At 49.4% G+C, this 13,802-nt stretch overlaps 1 protein-coding gene across 1 annotated transcript in view; it reads left to right on the top strand.

Annotated features, from left to right (window-relative positions):
• The window catches only part of TCTN3 (tectonic family member 3), an 89,823-nt gene that overhangs the window by 21,750 nt on the left and 54,271 nt on the right, over positions 1–13,802 (top strand). The window contains exons 5-6 of the mRNA XM_065408409.1: positions 12,842–12,950; positions 13,040–13,158. Of these exons, the coding sequence (XP_065264481.1) occupies positions 12,842–12,950; positions 13,040–13,158 (228 nt within the window). The remainder of the gene's footprint in view (positions 1–12,841; positions 12,951–13,039; positions 13,159–13,802) is intronic.

Genomic DNA, 13,802 nt, shown 5'->3' with positions numbered 1-13,802 from the left:
GAGGCCTGTAGGGGCAGCGTGCTGGGAGGGCGGCTGAGCCCTGATTAGGGGGCGGAGCTTGGCTGATTAGGGGGCCTAGAAAAGCGGCCACCCAGCCAGGCAGCGGCACAGGAGCCGGCGAACAGGGCTGCTAACAGGGGAGTTTGAGTGGGAGGTGGAAGGGGAGGCAGGAGGGCGCGGTGTCCCGTGTGCTGTGTTACCCCAGGTGCGGAGGGCACAGGTGAGCAGGCGGGCACAGACAACAGCAGCCATGAGCCAAGCAGCAGGGGACAGAATGCAGATGATTGCATGTGGCAGCTGCGGTATGTACATGGTCCTAGCGGGGGTGCCTGAACAGAGGTATGTCTGCATGAAGTGCCGCCTAATAGAGCTGCTGGAAGAAAAGATCCGAGGTTTGGAGATGCAGGTAGATACCCTGGTAGAGTTTAGAAGGGGGTTCGAGCAGCTAATGGAGCAAAGGCAAGGAGTGGCTGAAGGGGAATGCTCAGGGGTACAGGTGGAAGCAGGGGCAAAGGCCTGTGAGGGGGGAATGCCAGGGGGAGAACAAGGGCAGTGGAAGCATGTGAGAAGCAGGCCAAGGAAAAGGAGGGCCAGTGAAGGAGAAATAGAGCTCAGGAACAGGTTTGGGTGTTTGGACAACGAGGAAGGGGTGCAGCAGGTGGTAACTGAAGGTGGGAGGGTGAGGAAGAAGAGAAGAGCGGCTAGTCCCATAGAAAGAGGGGAGGAGTTGATGGAAACAGCACCAAATCTGGGCCCCGGGAGGATACAGGATGGCATAAGGGGGATTATAAGGGAAAATAGGAATGGACGGGGGTTGCAACTAGAGGGAACAGAGGATAGATTAGTAGATCGCACTGTCACCAGGCAAAGGCAGGTTTACGTGATTGGGGACTCCTTACTGAGGAGGTTAGACAGGCCTGTGACCAGGGCGGACCCAGAGAACAGAAGTGTGTGCTGCCTACCGGGCGCTAAGATACGGGATGTGGACCTGCGGTTGAAAAGGATCCTAAAAGGAGCAGGTAAGAACCCCTTGATCATCCTTCACGTAGGAACGAATGACACAGCTAGGTTCTCGCTGGAGACAATCAAGGGAGATTATGCCAGGCTGGGGAAGACGCTTAAGGAAATCGAGGCTCAGATCATCTTCAGTGGGATTCTGCCTGTTCCTAGAGAAGGGCAGCAAAGGGGTGACAGGATTGTGATGATAAATAGTTGGCTAAGGGAGTGGTGCTATAAGGAGGGCTTTGGGATGTATGGCCACTGGGAGGCTTTCGGGGACAGACAACTGTTCTCACGGGATGGACTTCACCTAAGTAGGGAAGGAAATAGACTTCTGGGAGGGAGGCTGGCTCATCTCATCAAAAGAGCTTTAAACTAGGAATTTGGGGGAGACGGTTGGGAGATGTCCAGTTAATCTCCACGCCAGATTATAACATTGAGAGGGAGGACAACGAGATAAGAACGGATATAGCCGGGGGGAAGAGATTGGACATAAGGAGGAGGGGGGGGATGGATACTAGACTAATAGGTCATACTGGCGGTACGGTGTCCGTACCAAATTGGATAACGAATGTGAGAGAGGCTAAACGGCATAAATTAAGATGTTTATACACCAATGCGAGAAGCCTAGGTAACAAAATGGAGGAATTGGAGCTCCTGGTCCGAGATATGAAACCGGATATCGTAGGACTAACCGAAACATGGTGGAACGGTAGTCATGACTGGAGTACAGGTATGGAAGGGTATGTGCTGTTTAGGAAAGACCGGAACAAAGGTGAAGGTGGGGGAGTAGCATTGTATGTCAATAATGAGGTAAACTGTAAAGAAATAATAAGTGATGGAATGGATAAGACGGAGTCTGTCTGGGAATACTCACATTGGGTAAAAGAACTACTAGAGCCTCCCCTGGGATAGTGCTTGGGGTGTGCTATAGACCGCCGGGATCTACCCTGGATATGGATAGAGAACTCTTTAATGTTTTTAGGGAAGTAAATACTAATAGGAACTGTGTAATCATGGGAGACTTTAACTTCCCGGATATTGATTGGGGAACAAATGCTAGTAACAATAATAGGGCTCAGATTTTCCTAGACGTGATAGCTGATGAATTCCTTCATCAAGTAGTTGCTGAACCGACGAGGGGGGATGCCATTTTAGATTTGGTTTTGGTGAGTAGTGAGGACCTCGTTGAGGAAATGGTTGTAGGAGACAACCTTGGCTCGAGTGATCATGAGCTAATTCGGTTTAAACTAAATGGAAGGATTAACAGAATTAAATCGGAGACTAAGGTTTACGATTTCAAAAGGGCTAACTTTAATAAATTAAGGCGACTAGTTAGGGAAGTGGATTGGACTAACATATTTATGGATCTAAAGGCGGAAGGTGCCTAGGATTATTTTAAGTTGAAGTTGCAGGAGCTGTCGGAGGCCTGTATCCCGAGAAAGGGAAAACGGTTCATAGACAGGAGATTTAGACCGAGCTGGATGAGCGAGCGTCTCAGAGGGGTGATTAAGGGTATGTCTACACTACGAGAGTAGTTCGATTTTACTTAAATCGAATATGTGGAATCGATATTACAAAGTCGAACGTGTGTGTCCACACTAAGGACAGTAATTCGACTTTGTGAGTCCACACTAACGGGGCAAGCGTCGACATTGGAAGCGGTGCACTGTGGGCAGCTATCCCACAGTTCCCGCAGTCCCCGCTGCCCATTGGAATTCTGTGTTGAGCCGCCAATGCCTTCTGGGTAAAAAAATGTGTCGAGGGTGCTTTTGGGTAACTGTCGTCATCCGACCGTCACTCCCGCCCTCCCTCCCTGAAAGCGCCGGCGGGAAATCAGTTCGCGCACTTTTCTGGTCAGTGACAGCGCGGACGCCACAGCACTGCGAGCATGGAGCCTGCTGCGACCATCGCTGCAGTTATGGCCGTTGTGAACACCTCGCACCTTATCATCCACCTTTCCCAGAGGCAGATGCTGAGAAATCGGGCGAGGAGGCTACGGCAGCGCGGTGAGGACCTGAAGTCTGAGAGTGGCACAGACCTGTCACAAAGCACGGTACCCCGCGCCGAGGACATCATGTTGGCAATGGGTCATGTTGATGTTGTGGAACGGCGATTCTGGGCCCGGGAAACAAGCACGGACTGGTGGGACCGCATAGTGCTGCAGGTCTGGGATGAATCACAGTGGCTGCGAAACTTTCGCATGCGGAAGGGAACTTTTCTCGAACTTTGTGAGTTGCTGTCCCCTGCCCTGAAGCGCAATGACACCCGGATGCGAGCAGCCCTGAGTGTCCAGAAGCGAGTGGCCATAGCCCTCTGGAAGCTTGCAACGCCAGACAGCTACCGGTCAGTCGCGAACCACTTTGGCGTGGGCAAATCTACCGTGGGGGTTGTTGTCATGCAAGTAGCCAACGCAATCGTTGAGCTACTGCTCTCAAAGGTAGTGACCCTGGGAAACGCGCAGGTCATCATAGATGGCTTCGCCGCGATGGGATTCCCAAACTGCGGTGGGGCTATAGATGGAACTCACATCCCTATCCTGGGACCGGACCACCAGGCCAGCCAGTACATTAACCGAAAGGGCTACTTTTCAATGGTGCTGCAAGCACTGGTGGACCATAGGGGACGTTTTACAAACATCAACGTCGGATGGCCGGGCAAGGTTCATGACGCTCGTGTTTTCAGGAACTCTGGTCTGTTTAGACGGCTGCAGGAAGGTATTTACTTCCCGGACCACAAAATAACTCTTGGGGATGTGGAGATGCCTATAGTCATCCTCGGGGACCCAGCCTACCCGCTAATGCCCTGGCTCATGAAGCCCTATACTGGCGCCCTGGACACTGAAAAAGAACTTTTCAACTACCGGCTGAGCAAGTGCAGAATGGTGGTGGAGTGTGCTTTTGGCCGTCTCAAGGGGAGATGGAGAACCTTACTGACTCGCTGTGATCTCAGCGAAACCAATATCCCCATTGTTATTGCAGCTTGCTGTGTGCTCCACAATCTCTGTGAGAGCAAGGGGGAGACCTTTATGGCGGGGTGGGAGGTTGAGGCAAATAGCCTGGCTGCTGATTACGCCCAGCCAGACAGCCGGGCGATTAGAAGAGCCCAGCGGGACGCGCCGTGCATCCGGGAGGCTTTGAAAGCTAGGTTTCTGAGTGAGCAGGGTAACCTGTGACTATTAAGTTTGTGTATAGAGAAGCTGAACCTGCCCCCGTTTCTTTACCAAGTAAATATTCACTATCCTCTCCAGTTACATACCCCGTTCCCCCCCTTCCAACACACGTTTAAAAATAAAATCACTTGAATTTTGTTAATGAACACCGTTTTCTTTATTACTGTTTTCTCGGTAAAGTGTTGAACCTGGGACGCAGACTGTGGTGGGGAGCGGGTGTAGTGTACTGATGCAAAGGACGCTTCTAAACTCTGTGTGTGTGGGCTATGTGACTTTGTGGCAGGGGGAGGACGGTTACAGATCCCCTGCTGCGTGGCTCTGTGATCCAGGATAAGGACCGCTGCATAAGATCTCTAACTGCCCTCCCCCACCACAAAGTCACAGAGCCCCCCCCCCCCCCCCCCCCGAACATGAAAACCACCTCCCAGACTGACCAGGGTAACTAGTGACTGCAATGTGTGTGTGCCCTGCTGCTGAACCTGTCCCGCCTCTGTACCCTGGTAAAGGTGACTGTCCTGTCCAATTACCAACCCCCTTCCCCCCGTTCAGACAGACTCTCCTCTAAAAGAACATGATGGAAACAGTAATTAACAGAAACGTATTTTTTATTAGCAACTGCACATGAAACTGGGGAATGAAACTTGGACGGGGGCTTGGGTGAGGCGGGAAGGAAAGGACTTTTCAAATTTTGGGGAATGAGAGCCTTCTGGTGCTTGAGCAGTCTGCAGGGGTGGAGTGAGAGTTTTCATGGACTCTGCCGCCCCTCCTTCTTTGGACTTTGGGTGAGGGGGGTATGGGACTTGGTGGCGGGGGAGGGCGGTTACAGATATACTGCAGCGGTTACAGATATACTGTCCTCCTGCCTCCGGTCCTGCAGAACATCCACAAGGCACCGGAGCGTGTCCGTTTGCTCCCTCATGAGTCCAAGCAGCGTTTGAGTCGCCTGCTGGTCTTCCTGCCGCCACCTCTCCTCCCGTTCCATGTCTGATCGGTGCATTTGGGACAAGTTCTCCCCTCACTGGGTCTGCTGGGCTGCCTGGGCTCGGGAGCAGCCCATAAGTTCCGAGAACATGTCCTCCCGTGTCCTCTTCTTCCTACGCCTAATCTGCGCTAGCCTCTGGGAGTGTGATGCCAGGCTAGGTCGGGAGACAGTCGCAGCTGTGGGATGGGAAAAAGGGAGTGAATTCCTCAGAAAGATTAAATTTTTGGGTGAACAAAGAACATAGTCTTTCTCTGTGAACAAGACCATGCACAGCACCTATCACATGCGCACTCAGGACAAGGTTGAATTTTCGGCCTTCGCATTCAGTGCCTGGGGTCTTGCAGTGCAGATCAGAGAAGCGGGGCAGGACACCGGAATTTGTGTAGCAGGCCGACATGGTAAGCCGTAGACTTGTGGCTGCTTAAAACTTTAATAATAGCACTGGCCTCCTTTCACGTTGAAAGCAATGCCAGTCCCTGCTGCCAGCAATCCGGCAAGCATGAACTCTGCCCCTGTCCCACCCCCTCGTGGCTGTCCCAGGGAAAGATCCCTGTATGCTGCCCCCTCCCGCCTCCACCGCGTGGCTGTAAGCCGCCGGTTACAGTTCTGTAAAGGAACAGGCAAGCAGTCCCAATACTAACATTCCCCTACCTAATTCAAAGCAGGTCACCATGAGCGACATCACTCTGATGAGGATTTCAGAGACGGAGAAAGAAAGGATGCTTCGGGAAAGCCTGCAAAGACCAGGGCTGTATGCCGCCATGCTCTGCAAGGCAATGATTCCCGAGTACTTGCTGATCTCCTGGCGCGGAAACGTCTCCTACTACGGAGGACACAATAAGGCCGCTCTCCCCAGGAACCTGATGCAAAGGCTTTCCCATTACCTCCAGGAGAGCTTCATGGAGATGTCCCATGAGGATTTCAGCTCTATCCCCGGATATATAGACCGGATTTTACTGTAGCTGCACTGGCAGGGACTAAACAGTAGAGCGCCTAGGGCAAACCAATCATGCTAAACCGGACATGGTTAGATTTTTTTTCAGTAGTTGCACTGCCAAGGACTGAAACGTTAAGCGCCTAGGGCAAACTAATCATGAAAAACCCATTGTTATTATTGTTAATATTCCTGTTCTGTTAAAAATAAATGTTTACATGATTAACACTTACTGACTGATCCTTCCCCTGATTCTGTGTCCGGGTTAACGGCTGGGGACGGTTGGTAGGGGATCTCTGTAAGGGTGATGAAGAGATCCTGGCTGTCGGGGAAATCAGCGTTGTAAGCGCTGTCGACTGCCTCGTCCTCCTCATCTCCTTCCTCATCTTCCCCGTCCGCTAACATGTCCGAGGAAGCGGCCGTCGACAATATCCCATCCTCAGAGTCCACGGTCAGTGGTGGGGTAGTGGTGGCGGCCGCACCTAGGATGGAATGCAGTGCCTCGTAGAAACGGGATGTCTGGGGCTGGGATCCGGAGCGTCCGTTTGCCTCTTTGGTCTTCTGGTAGCCTTGTCTCAGCTCCTTGATTTTCACGCGGCACTGCGTTGCATCCCGGCTGTATCCTCTCTCTGCCATGGCTTTAGAGATCTTCTCGTAGATCTTTGCATTCTGTCTTTTCGATTGCAGCTCGGAAAGCACGGACTCATCGCCCCACACAGTGATCAGATCCAAGACTTCCCGATCAGTCCATGCTGGGGCCCTCTTTCTATTCTGAGATTGCATGGCCATCTCTGCTGGAGAGCTCTGCATCATTGCCAGTGCTGCTGAGCTCGCCACGATGTCCAAACAGGAAATGAGATTCAAACTGGCCAGACAGGAAAAGGAATTCAAATTTTCCCAGGGCTTTTCCTGTGTGGCTGGTCAGAGCATCCGAGCTCGGACTGCTGTCCAGAGCGTCCACAGAGTGGTGCATTGTGGGATAGCTCCCGGAGCTATTACCGTCGATTTCCATCCACACCTAGTCTAATTCGACATGGCCATGTCGAATTTAGCGCTACTCCCCTCGTTGGGGAGGAGTACAGAAGTCGAATTTAAGAGACCTCAATGTCGAACTAAATAGCTTCGTGGTGTGGACGGGTGCATACTTAATTCGATGTAACGGCGCTAAATTCGACATAAACTCCTAGTGTAGACCAGGCCTAAGAAAAAACAGAAAGCGTACAAGGAGTGGAAGATGGGAGGGATCAGCAAAGAAACCTACCTTATTGAGGTCAGAGCATGTAGAGATGGAGTGAGAAAGGCCAAAAGCCGTGTAGAGTTGGACCTTGCGAGGGGAATTAAAACCAATAGTAAGAGGTTTTATAGCCATATAAATAGGAAGAAAACAAAGAAAGAAGAAGTGGGACCGCTGAAGACTGTAGATGGAGTGGAGATTAAGGATAATCTAGGCATGGCACAATATCTAAACGAATATTTTGCATCGGTCTTTAATGAGGCTAATGAAGGGCTTAGGAATAGTGGCAGCGTGACGGATGGGAATAAAGGAGGGGGGGTTGACATTACCGTATCCGAGGTAGAAGCCAAACTCGAACAGCTTAACGGGACTAAATCGGGCGGACCGGATGATCTTCATCCGAGAATATTAAAGGAACTGGCGTGAGAAATTGCAAGCCCGTTAGCGATAATTTTTAATGAATCTGTAAACTCGGGGATGGTACCGTTTGACTGGAGAATAGCTAATGTGGTTCCTATTTTCAAGAAGGGGAAAAAAAGTGACCCGGGTAACTACAGGCCTGTTAGTTTAACATCTGCAATATGCAAGGTCTTGGAAAAATTTTTGAAGGAGAAAGTAGTTAAGGACCTTGAGGTCAATGGCAATTGGGACAAATTACAACATGGTTTTACGAAAGGCAGATCGTGCCAAACCAACCTGATCTCCTTCTTTGAGAAAGTAACAGATTTTTTAGATAAAGGAAATGCGGTGGATCTAATATACCTCGATTTCAGTAAAGCGTTTGATACGGTACCGCATGAGGAATTATTGGTTAAATTGGAAAAGATGGGGATCGATATGAAAATCCAGAGGTGGATAAAGAACTGGTTAAAGGGGAGACTGCAGCGGGTCGTACTGAAAGGTGAACTGTCAGGTTGGAGGGAGGTTACCAGTGGAGTTCTTCAAGGTTCGGTTTTGGGTCCGATTTTATTTAATCTATTTATTACTGACCTTGGAACCAAATGTAGGAGTGGGCTGATAAAGTTTGCGGATGACACAAAGTTGGGAGGTATTGCCAATTCGGAGAAGGATCGGGATATCCTGCAGGGAGATTTGGATGACCTTGTAAACTGGAGTAATAGTAATAGGATGAAATTTAATAGTGAGAAGTGTAAGGTTATGCATTTAGGGATGACTAACAAGAATTTTAGTTATAAGCTGGGGACGCATCAGTTGGAAGTAACGGAAGAGGAGAAGGACCTCGGAGTCCTGGTTGATCGCAGGATGACTATGAGTCGGCAATGTGACGTGGCTGTGAAAAAAGCTAATGCGGTCTTAGGATGCATTAGGCGAGGTATTTCTAGTAGGGATAAGGAGGTGCTGGTTCCGTTATACAAGGCACTGGTGAGACCTCATTTGGAGTACTGTGTGCAGTTCTGGTCTCCCATGTTTAAAAAGGATGAACTCAAACTGGAATGGGTACAGAGAAGGGCCACTAGGATGATCCGAGGAATGGAAAACCTGTCGTATGAAAGGAGACTCGAGGAGCTCGGTTTGTTTACCCTAACCAAAAGAAGGCTGAGGGGGGATATGATTGCTCTCTTTAAATATATCAGAGGGATAAATACCAGGGAGGGAGAGGAATTATTTCAGCTCAGTACTAATGTGGACACGAGAACAAATGGATATAAACTGGCCGTCGGGAAGTTTAGGCTTGAAATTAGACGAAGGTTTCTAACCATCAGAGGGGTGAAGTTCTGGAACAGCCTTCCGGGGGAAACAGTGGGGGCGAAAGACCTCTCTGGCTTTAAGATTAAGCTTGATAAGTTTATGGAGGGGATGGTTTGATGGGATAACGTGATTTTAGTCAATAGGTCAATAACGTGCCATCGCTGGTAATTAGTAACAATGGTCAATGATGGGATATTAAAAGTTACTACAGAGAACATTTTCCGGAGGGTCTGGCTGGAGAATCTTGCCCGCATGCTCGGGGTTCAGCTGATCGCCATATTTGGGGTCGGGAAGGAATTTTCCTCCAGGGTAGATTGGCAGAGGCTCTGGAGGTTTTTCGCCTTCCTCCGCAGCATGGGGCAGGGGTCGCTTGCTGGAGGATTCTCTGCGACTTGAAGTCTTTAAATCATGATTTGGGGACTTCAACAGCTGAGTCAAGAGAGAGAATTATTCCAGGAGTGGGTGGGTCAGCTTTTGTGGCCTGCATCATGCGGGAGGTCAGACTAGATGATCATAATGGTCCCTTCTGACCTTAAAGTCTATGAGTCTGAGTCTATGAGTGTGCACCGTAACTATTTATTTCCTGGATTTCAGATGTTTAAATGTGTTGGCTTAGGATGTCCCCCCTCTTGTGCCTCCCAGATCCTGGCTGACATAGGGGCCAAGGAGAGGGATTCAGACAACCTGATAGGGGCAGGGTCTCTTAGATCTCAGGACACACAGGGGTCAGGGAAAGCCCCCAGGGGAAAGGCTCTCCCAGCTCTCAGCACACACAGAAGGGGAGAATTCAGGGCTGACATACCCCCTCTAATCCCCCAAGTTCCCTGCCACCACTCCCATCCTCTCCCTTCTCTACCCTACACTCCCATGAGGCACAGCAAATTTCAAGACAATCCAGGAATGTGTGTGGCTCGTGGAGCACTTAGAAAAGTTGTCCTTTAAACAGAAAACTCTTCTAAATCTTAACTACAGCCGAGCTGGTACTTTGCTATAATATTGTATGAAATTTAATCATCAGCAACAATTTTGGTATATACAGATCCAGCACAGAATAATCCTGAAAGTATAGGAAGCTGGGAGAGGTGTGAAGTGGCCCATTCATTTCTGTGATTGTCTTGGCTGAACAAGAACACCGCATGCAGATGAATATAGCCAGAAACAATAGTTCTGAGATGTCAACTGCTCCAGTCATCTCTGTGGATGTTCCCATCCCCATCTCCCCAGTGCTCGAGAAACCTGTGATGTGCAGCAAGTTTGCCTGTTCTCAACTTCTCAGTAGCAGTGTACTCTTGATGCATGCTCCCAGCATGCCTGTCCTTAGCTTCCTACCCAGAGGGCAGGGCTTTGCCAGATGCTGGCTCCCATGGAAGGCAGAGAGTGGGGCTCTGACCTCCCAGAGGGACAAGGCACCCATATCCCATGGGGGGACAGGGAGAGGGGCCAAGACACCCCCAGAATGGCAGACCTCACCCAGACTCCAGCTTATATGAGGGGGCATAGAATCATAGAATATCAGGATTGGAAGGGACCTCAGGAGGTCATCTAGTCCAACCCCCTGCTCAAAGCAGGACCAATTCCCAACTAAATCATCCCACCCAGGGCTTTGTCAAGCCTGACCTTAAAAACCTCTAAGGAAGGAGATTCCACCACCTCCCTAGGTAACTCATTCCAGTGCTTCACCACCCTCCTAGTGAAAAAGTTTTTCCTAATATCCAACCTAAACCTCCCCCACTGCAACTTGAGACCATTACTCCTTGTTCTGTCATCTGCTACCACTGAGAAGAGTCTAGATCCATCCTCTTTGGAACCCCCTTTCAGGTAGTTGAAAGCAGCTATCAAATCCCCCCTCATTCTTCTCTTCTGCAGACTAAACAATCCCAGTTCCCTCAGCCTCTCCTCATAAGTCATGTGCTCCAGCCCCCTAATCAGTTTTGTTGCCCTCCGCTGGACTCTTTCCAATTTTTCCACATCCTTCTTGTGGTGTGGGGCCCAAAACTGGACACAGTACTCCAGATGAGGCCTCACCAATGCCAAATAGAGGGGAATGATCACGTCCCTCGATCTGCTGGCAATGCCCCTACTTATACAGCCCAAAATGCCGTTAGCCTTCTTGGCAACAAGGGCACATTGTTGACTCATATCCAGCTTATAATTAAAAAAAAAAAAATAATTAATGGAGATATCCCATCTCCTAGAACTGGAAGGGACCTTGAAAGATCATCGAGTCCAGCCCCCTGCCTTCACTAGCAGGACCAAGTACTGATTTTGTCCTAGATCCCCAAGTGGCCCCCTCAAGGATTGAACTCACAACCCTGGGTTTAGCAGACCAATGCTCAAACAACTGAGCTATCCCTCTCATCTGCTGTAACCCCTAGGTCCTTTTCTGCAGAACTGCTTCCTAGCCATTCGGTCCCTAGTCTGTAACAGTGAATGGGATTCTTCCGTCCTAAGTGCAGGACTCTGCACTTGTCCTTGTTGAACCTCATCAGGTTTCTTTTGGCCCAATCCTCTAATTTGTCTAGGTCCCTCTGTATCCTAGCCCTACCCTCCAGCGTATCTACCACTCCTCCCAGTTTAGTGTCTGCAAACTTGCTGAGAGTGCATTCCACGCCATCCTCCAGATCATTAATGAAGATATTGAACAAAACCGGCCCCAGGACCGATCCTTGGGGCACTCCGCTTGAAACCGGCTGCCAACTAGACATGGAGCCATTGATCACTACACGTTGAGCCCGACGATCTAGCCAGCTTTTTATCCACCTTATAGTCCATTCATCCAGCCCATACTTCTTTAACTTGCCAGCAAGAATACTGTGGGAGACCGTATCAAAAGCTTTGCTAAAGTCAAGGAATAACACATCCACTGCTTTCCCCTCATCCACAGACCCAGTTATCTCCTCATAGAAGGCAATTAGGTTAGTCAAGCATGACTTGCCCTTGGTGAATCCATGCTGACTGTTCCTGATCACTTTCCTCTCCTCTAAGTGCTTCAGAATTGATTCCTTGAGTACCTGCTCCAAGATTTTTCCAGGGACTGAGGTGAGGCTGGAAGTGGGGGGTCAGATCCACTTAGATAGGCAGAGGCCCCTCAGATCTTGGCATAGGGGAGGCAGGGGGAAGGGCTTAGAGACCCCCAGATGGGCATGGTTCCCCATATCCTGACTCTCAGGGAGTGGGGGCTCAGCCCTCTCAAAAGAGGCAGCCCCCCCCTAGATCCTGACATACTTGGGAGGGGAAAATGTGGGGGTAACAAGTGCCTCTGCCTGCAGAGTGTAACCACTGAGTTTGTGGGTGATGGGTGTGCAGTTGAATGGACACAGCTCAACTCTTTTCTGCTAATAATGTTATGATTTTCTTGCTCCTCCAAAGGCCTAGTGTGTGACAAGCACTGTGGGGATAACTCTGAAGCGATTGAGACCCCAGAGTGATGATCTCAGCCATGGCTTGAGCCCTATCCTTGGGCAACAATACATTGATTAAAATTAACAAACCTTCAGGAAACTTTTTTCCCTACAGGGGACAGTATTCTGGGAACCCTTGGTCAAATGATCACCAATTAATTTGAGTCATTAACTCTACCCCTGTACCTCCAAATGAGGCACACCAAATTTCAAGGCAATCCAAGTAACCATGCAGGTTTTAGAGCACTTCAAAGAGTCAAGCTTTAAACAGAAAGCTGGTCTAAACCTTAACTCTAGCAGACCTGATGGTTTGCTATAATTCCTTCCTGCATTGATGGTGTTCAGTCCCTTGCACTTGATATGGGTTTTCCATGAACACTTTTCTAAATTCTCCAAATTTCCTTTTCAGGCTGGTGATCCAATCCAGACCTACTTTGCTGCATCATCTGTACTGAGCACACTAAGACAGCCAGTGGGAATGGGTGCCGATGGACTTTGTATTGATGGGAATCCTGCTGGTGAGTGTGGTGATGGTAGCAGTTCCAGCTTTATTGAGGATGACATTTCCTACTGATATTTTTTCATGTCTCTTGTTCCCTTTTTTCAGGTTTCCTGCAGAGTAAAAGCACAAGCTGTACTCGGACCTTCACCAACCTGAGCAGCAGCTGCACCACTGATCCTACCCTGGACGCAGCCTCATATTACCGTGACTTCACTATACTAAAGGTGCAGATCGTCTTCCCCACCCTCAGCAGCTTCTTGTACTGTGACTTGACATCCTGTTCTAATGACTTCAGCACTGTTTTGCCACTGCCTCTTCAGCTAATTTAGTAGAGCTCACTTGTGTGCAATTCTCAGGGTCTCCCAATCACCTTGGCCTGCCTTTCAGTACAGAAACTGATTTTAATGAAGGATTGTTTATTACTGTGAGCAGCCCATCCATTCCATTCTATGTTCCTACAGAACTCCTGGATCAAGAGCATCCTGTCTTGGTGACTTGCTGCTATTTAATGAATCATTTGTTTCTTCACCATCTCTTTCACCTGTTCTCTTCAGGTAAATAAGATATCTCTTCACATCTTTTGTGGTGAAGAAACAAATGATATTTAAAGAATTTATTGTGGTTTAACGTAACATAAAAATGGCCCTACTGGGTCAGACCAAAGGTCCATCTAGCCCAGTATCCTGTCTTCCTGGCCAGTGCCAGGTGCCCCAGAGGGAATGAACAGAACAGATAATCAAGTGATCCATCCCGTTGCTCATTCCAAGCTTCTGGCAAACAGAGGCTAGGGACACCATTCCTGCCCATCCTGGCTAATATGCTCCATGAATTTATCTAGTTCCTTTTTGAACCCTGTTATGGTCTTGGC

Source organism: Emys orbicularis, chromosome 7 (genome assembly GCF_028017835.1).
Source record: "Emys orbicularis isolate rEmyOrb1 chromosome 7, rEmyOrb1.hap1, whole genome shotgun sequence".
Classification (NCBI taxonomy): domain Eukaryota; kingdom Metazoa; phylum Chordata; order Testudines; family Emydidae; genus Emys; species Emys orbicularis.
Note: the sequence above shows the minus strand (reverse complement) of the source record. Positions and strands in the feature narration are given on the sequence as shown.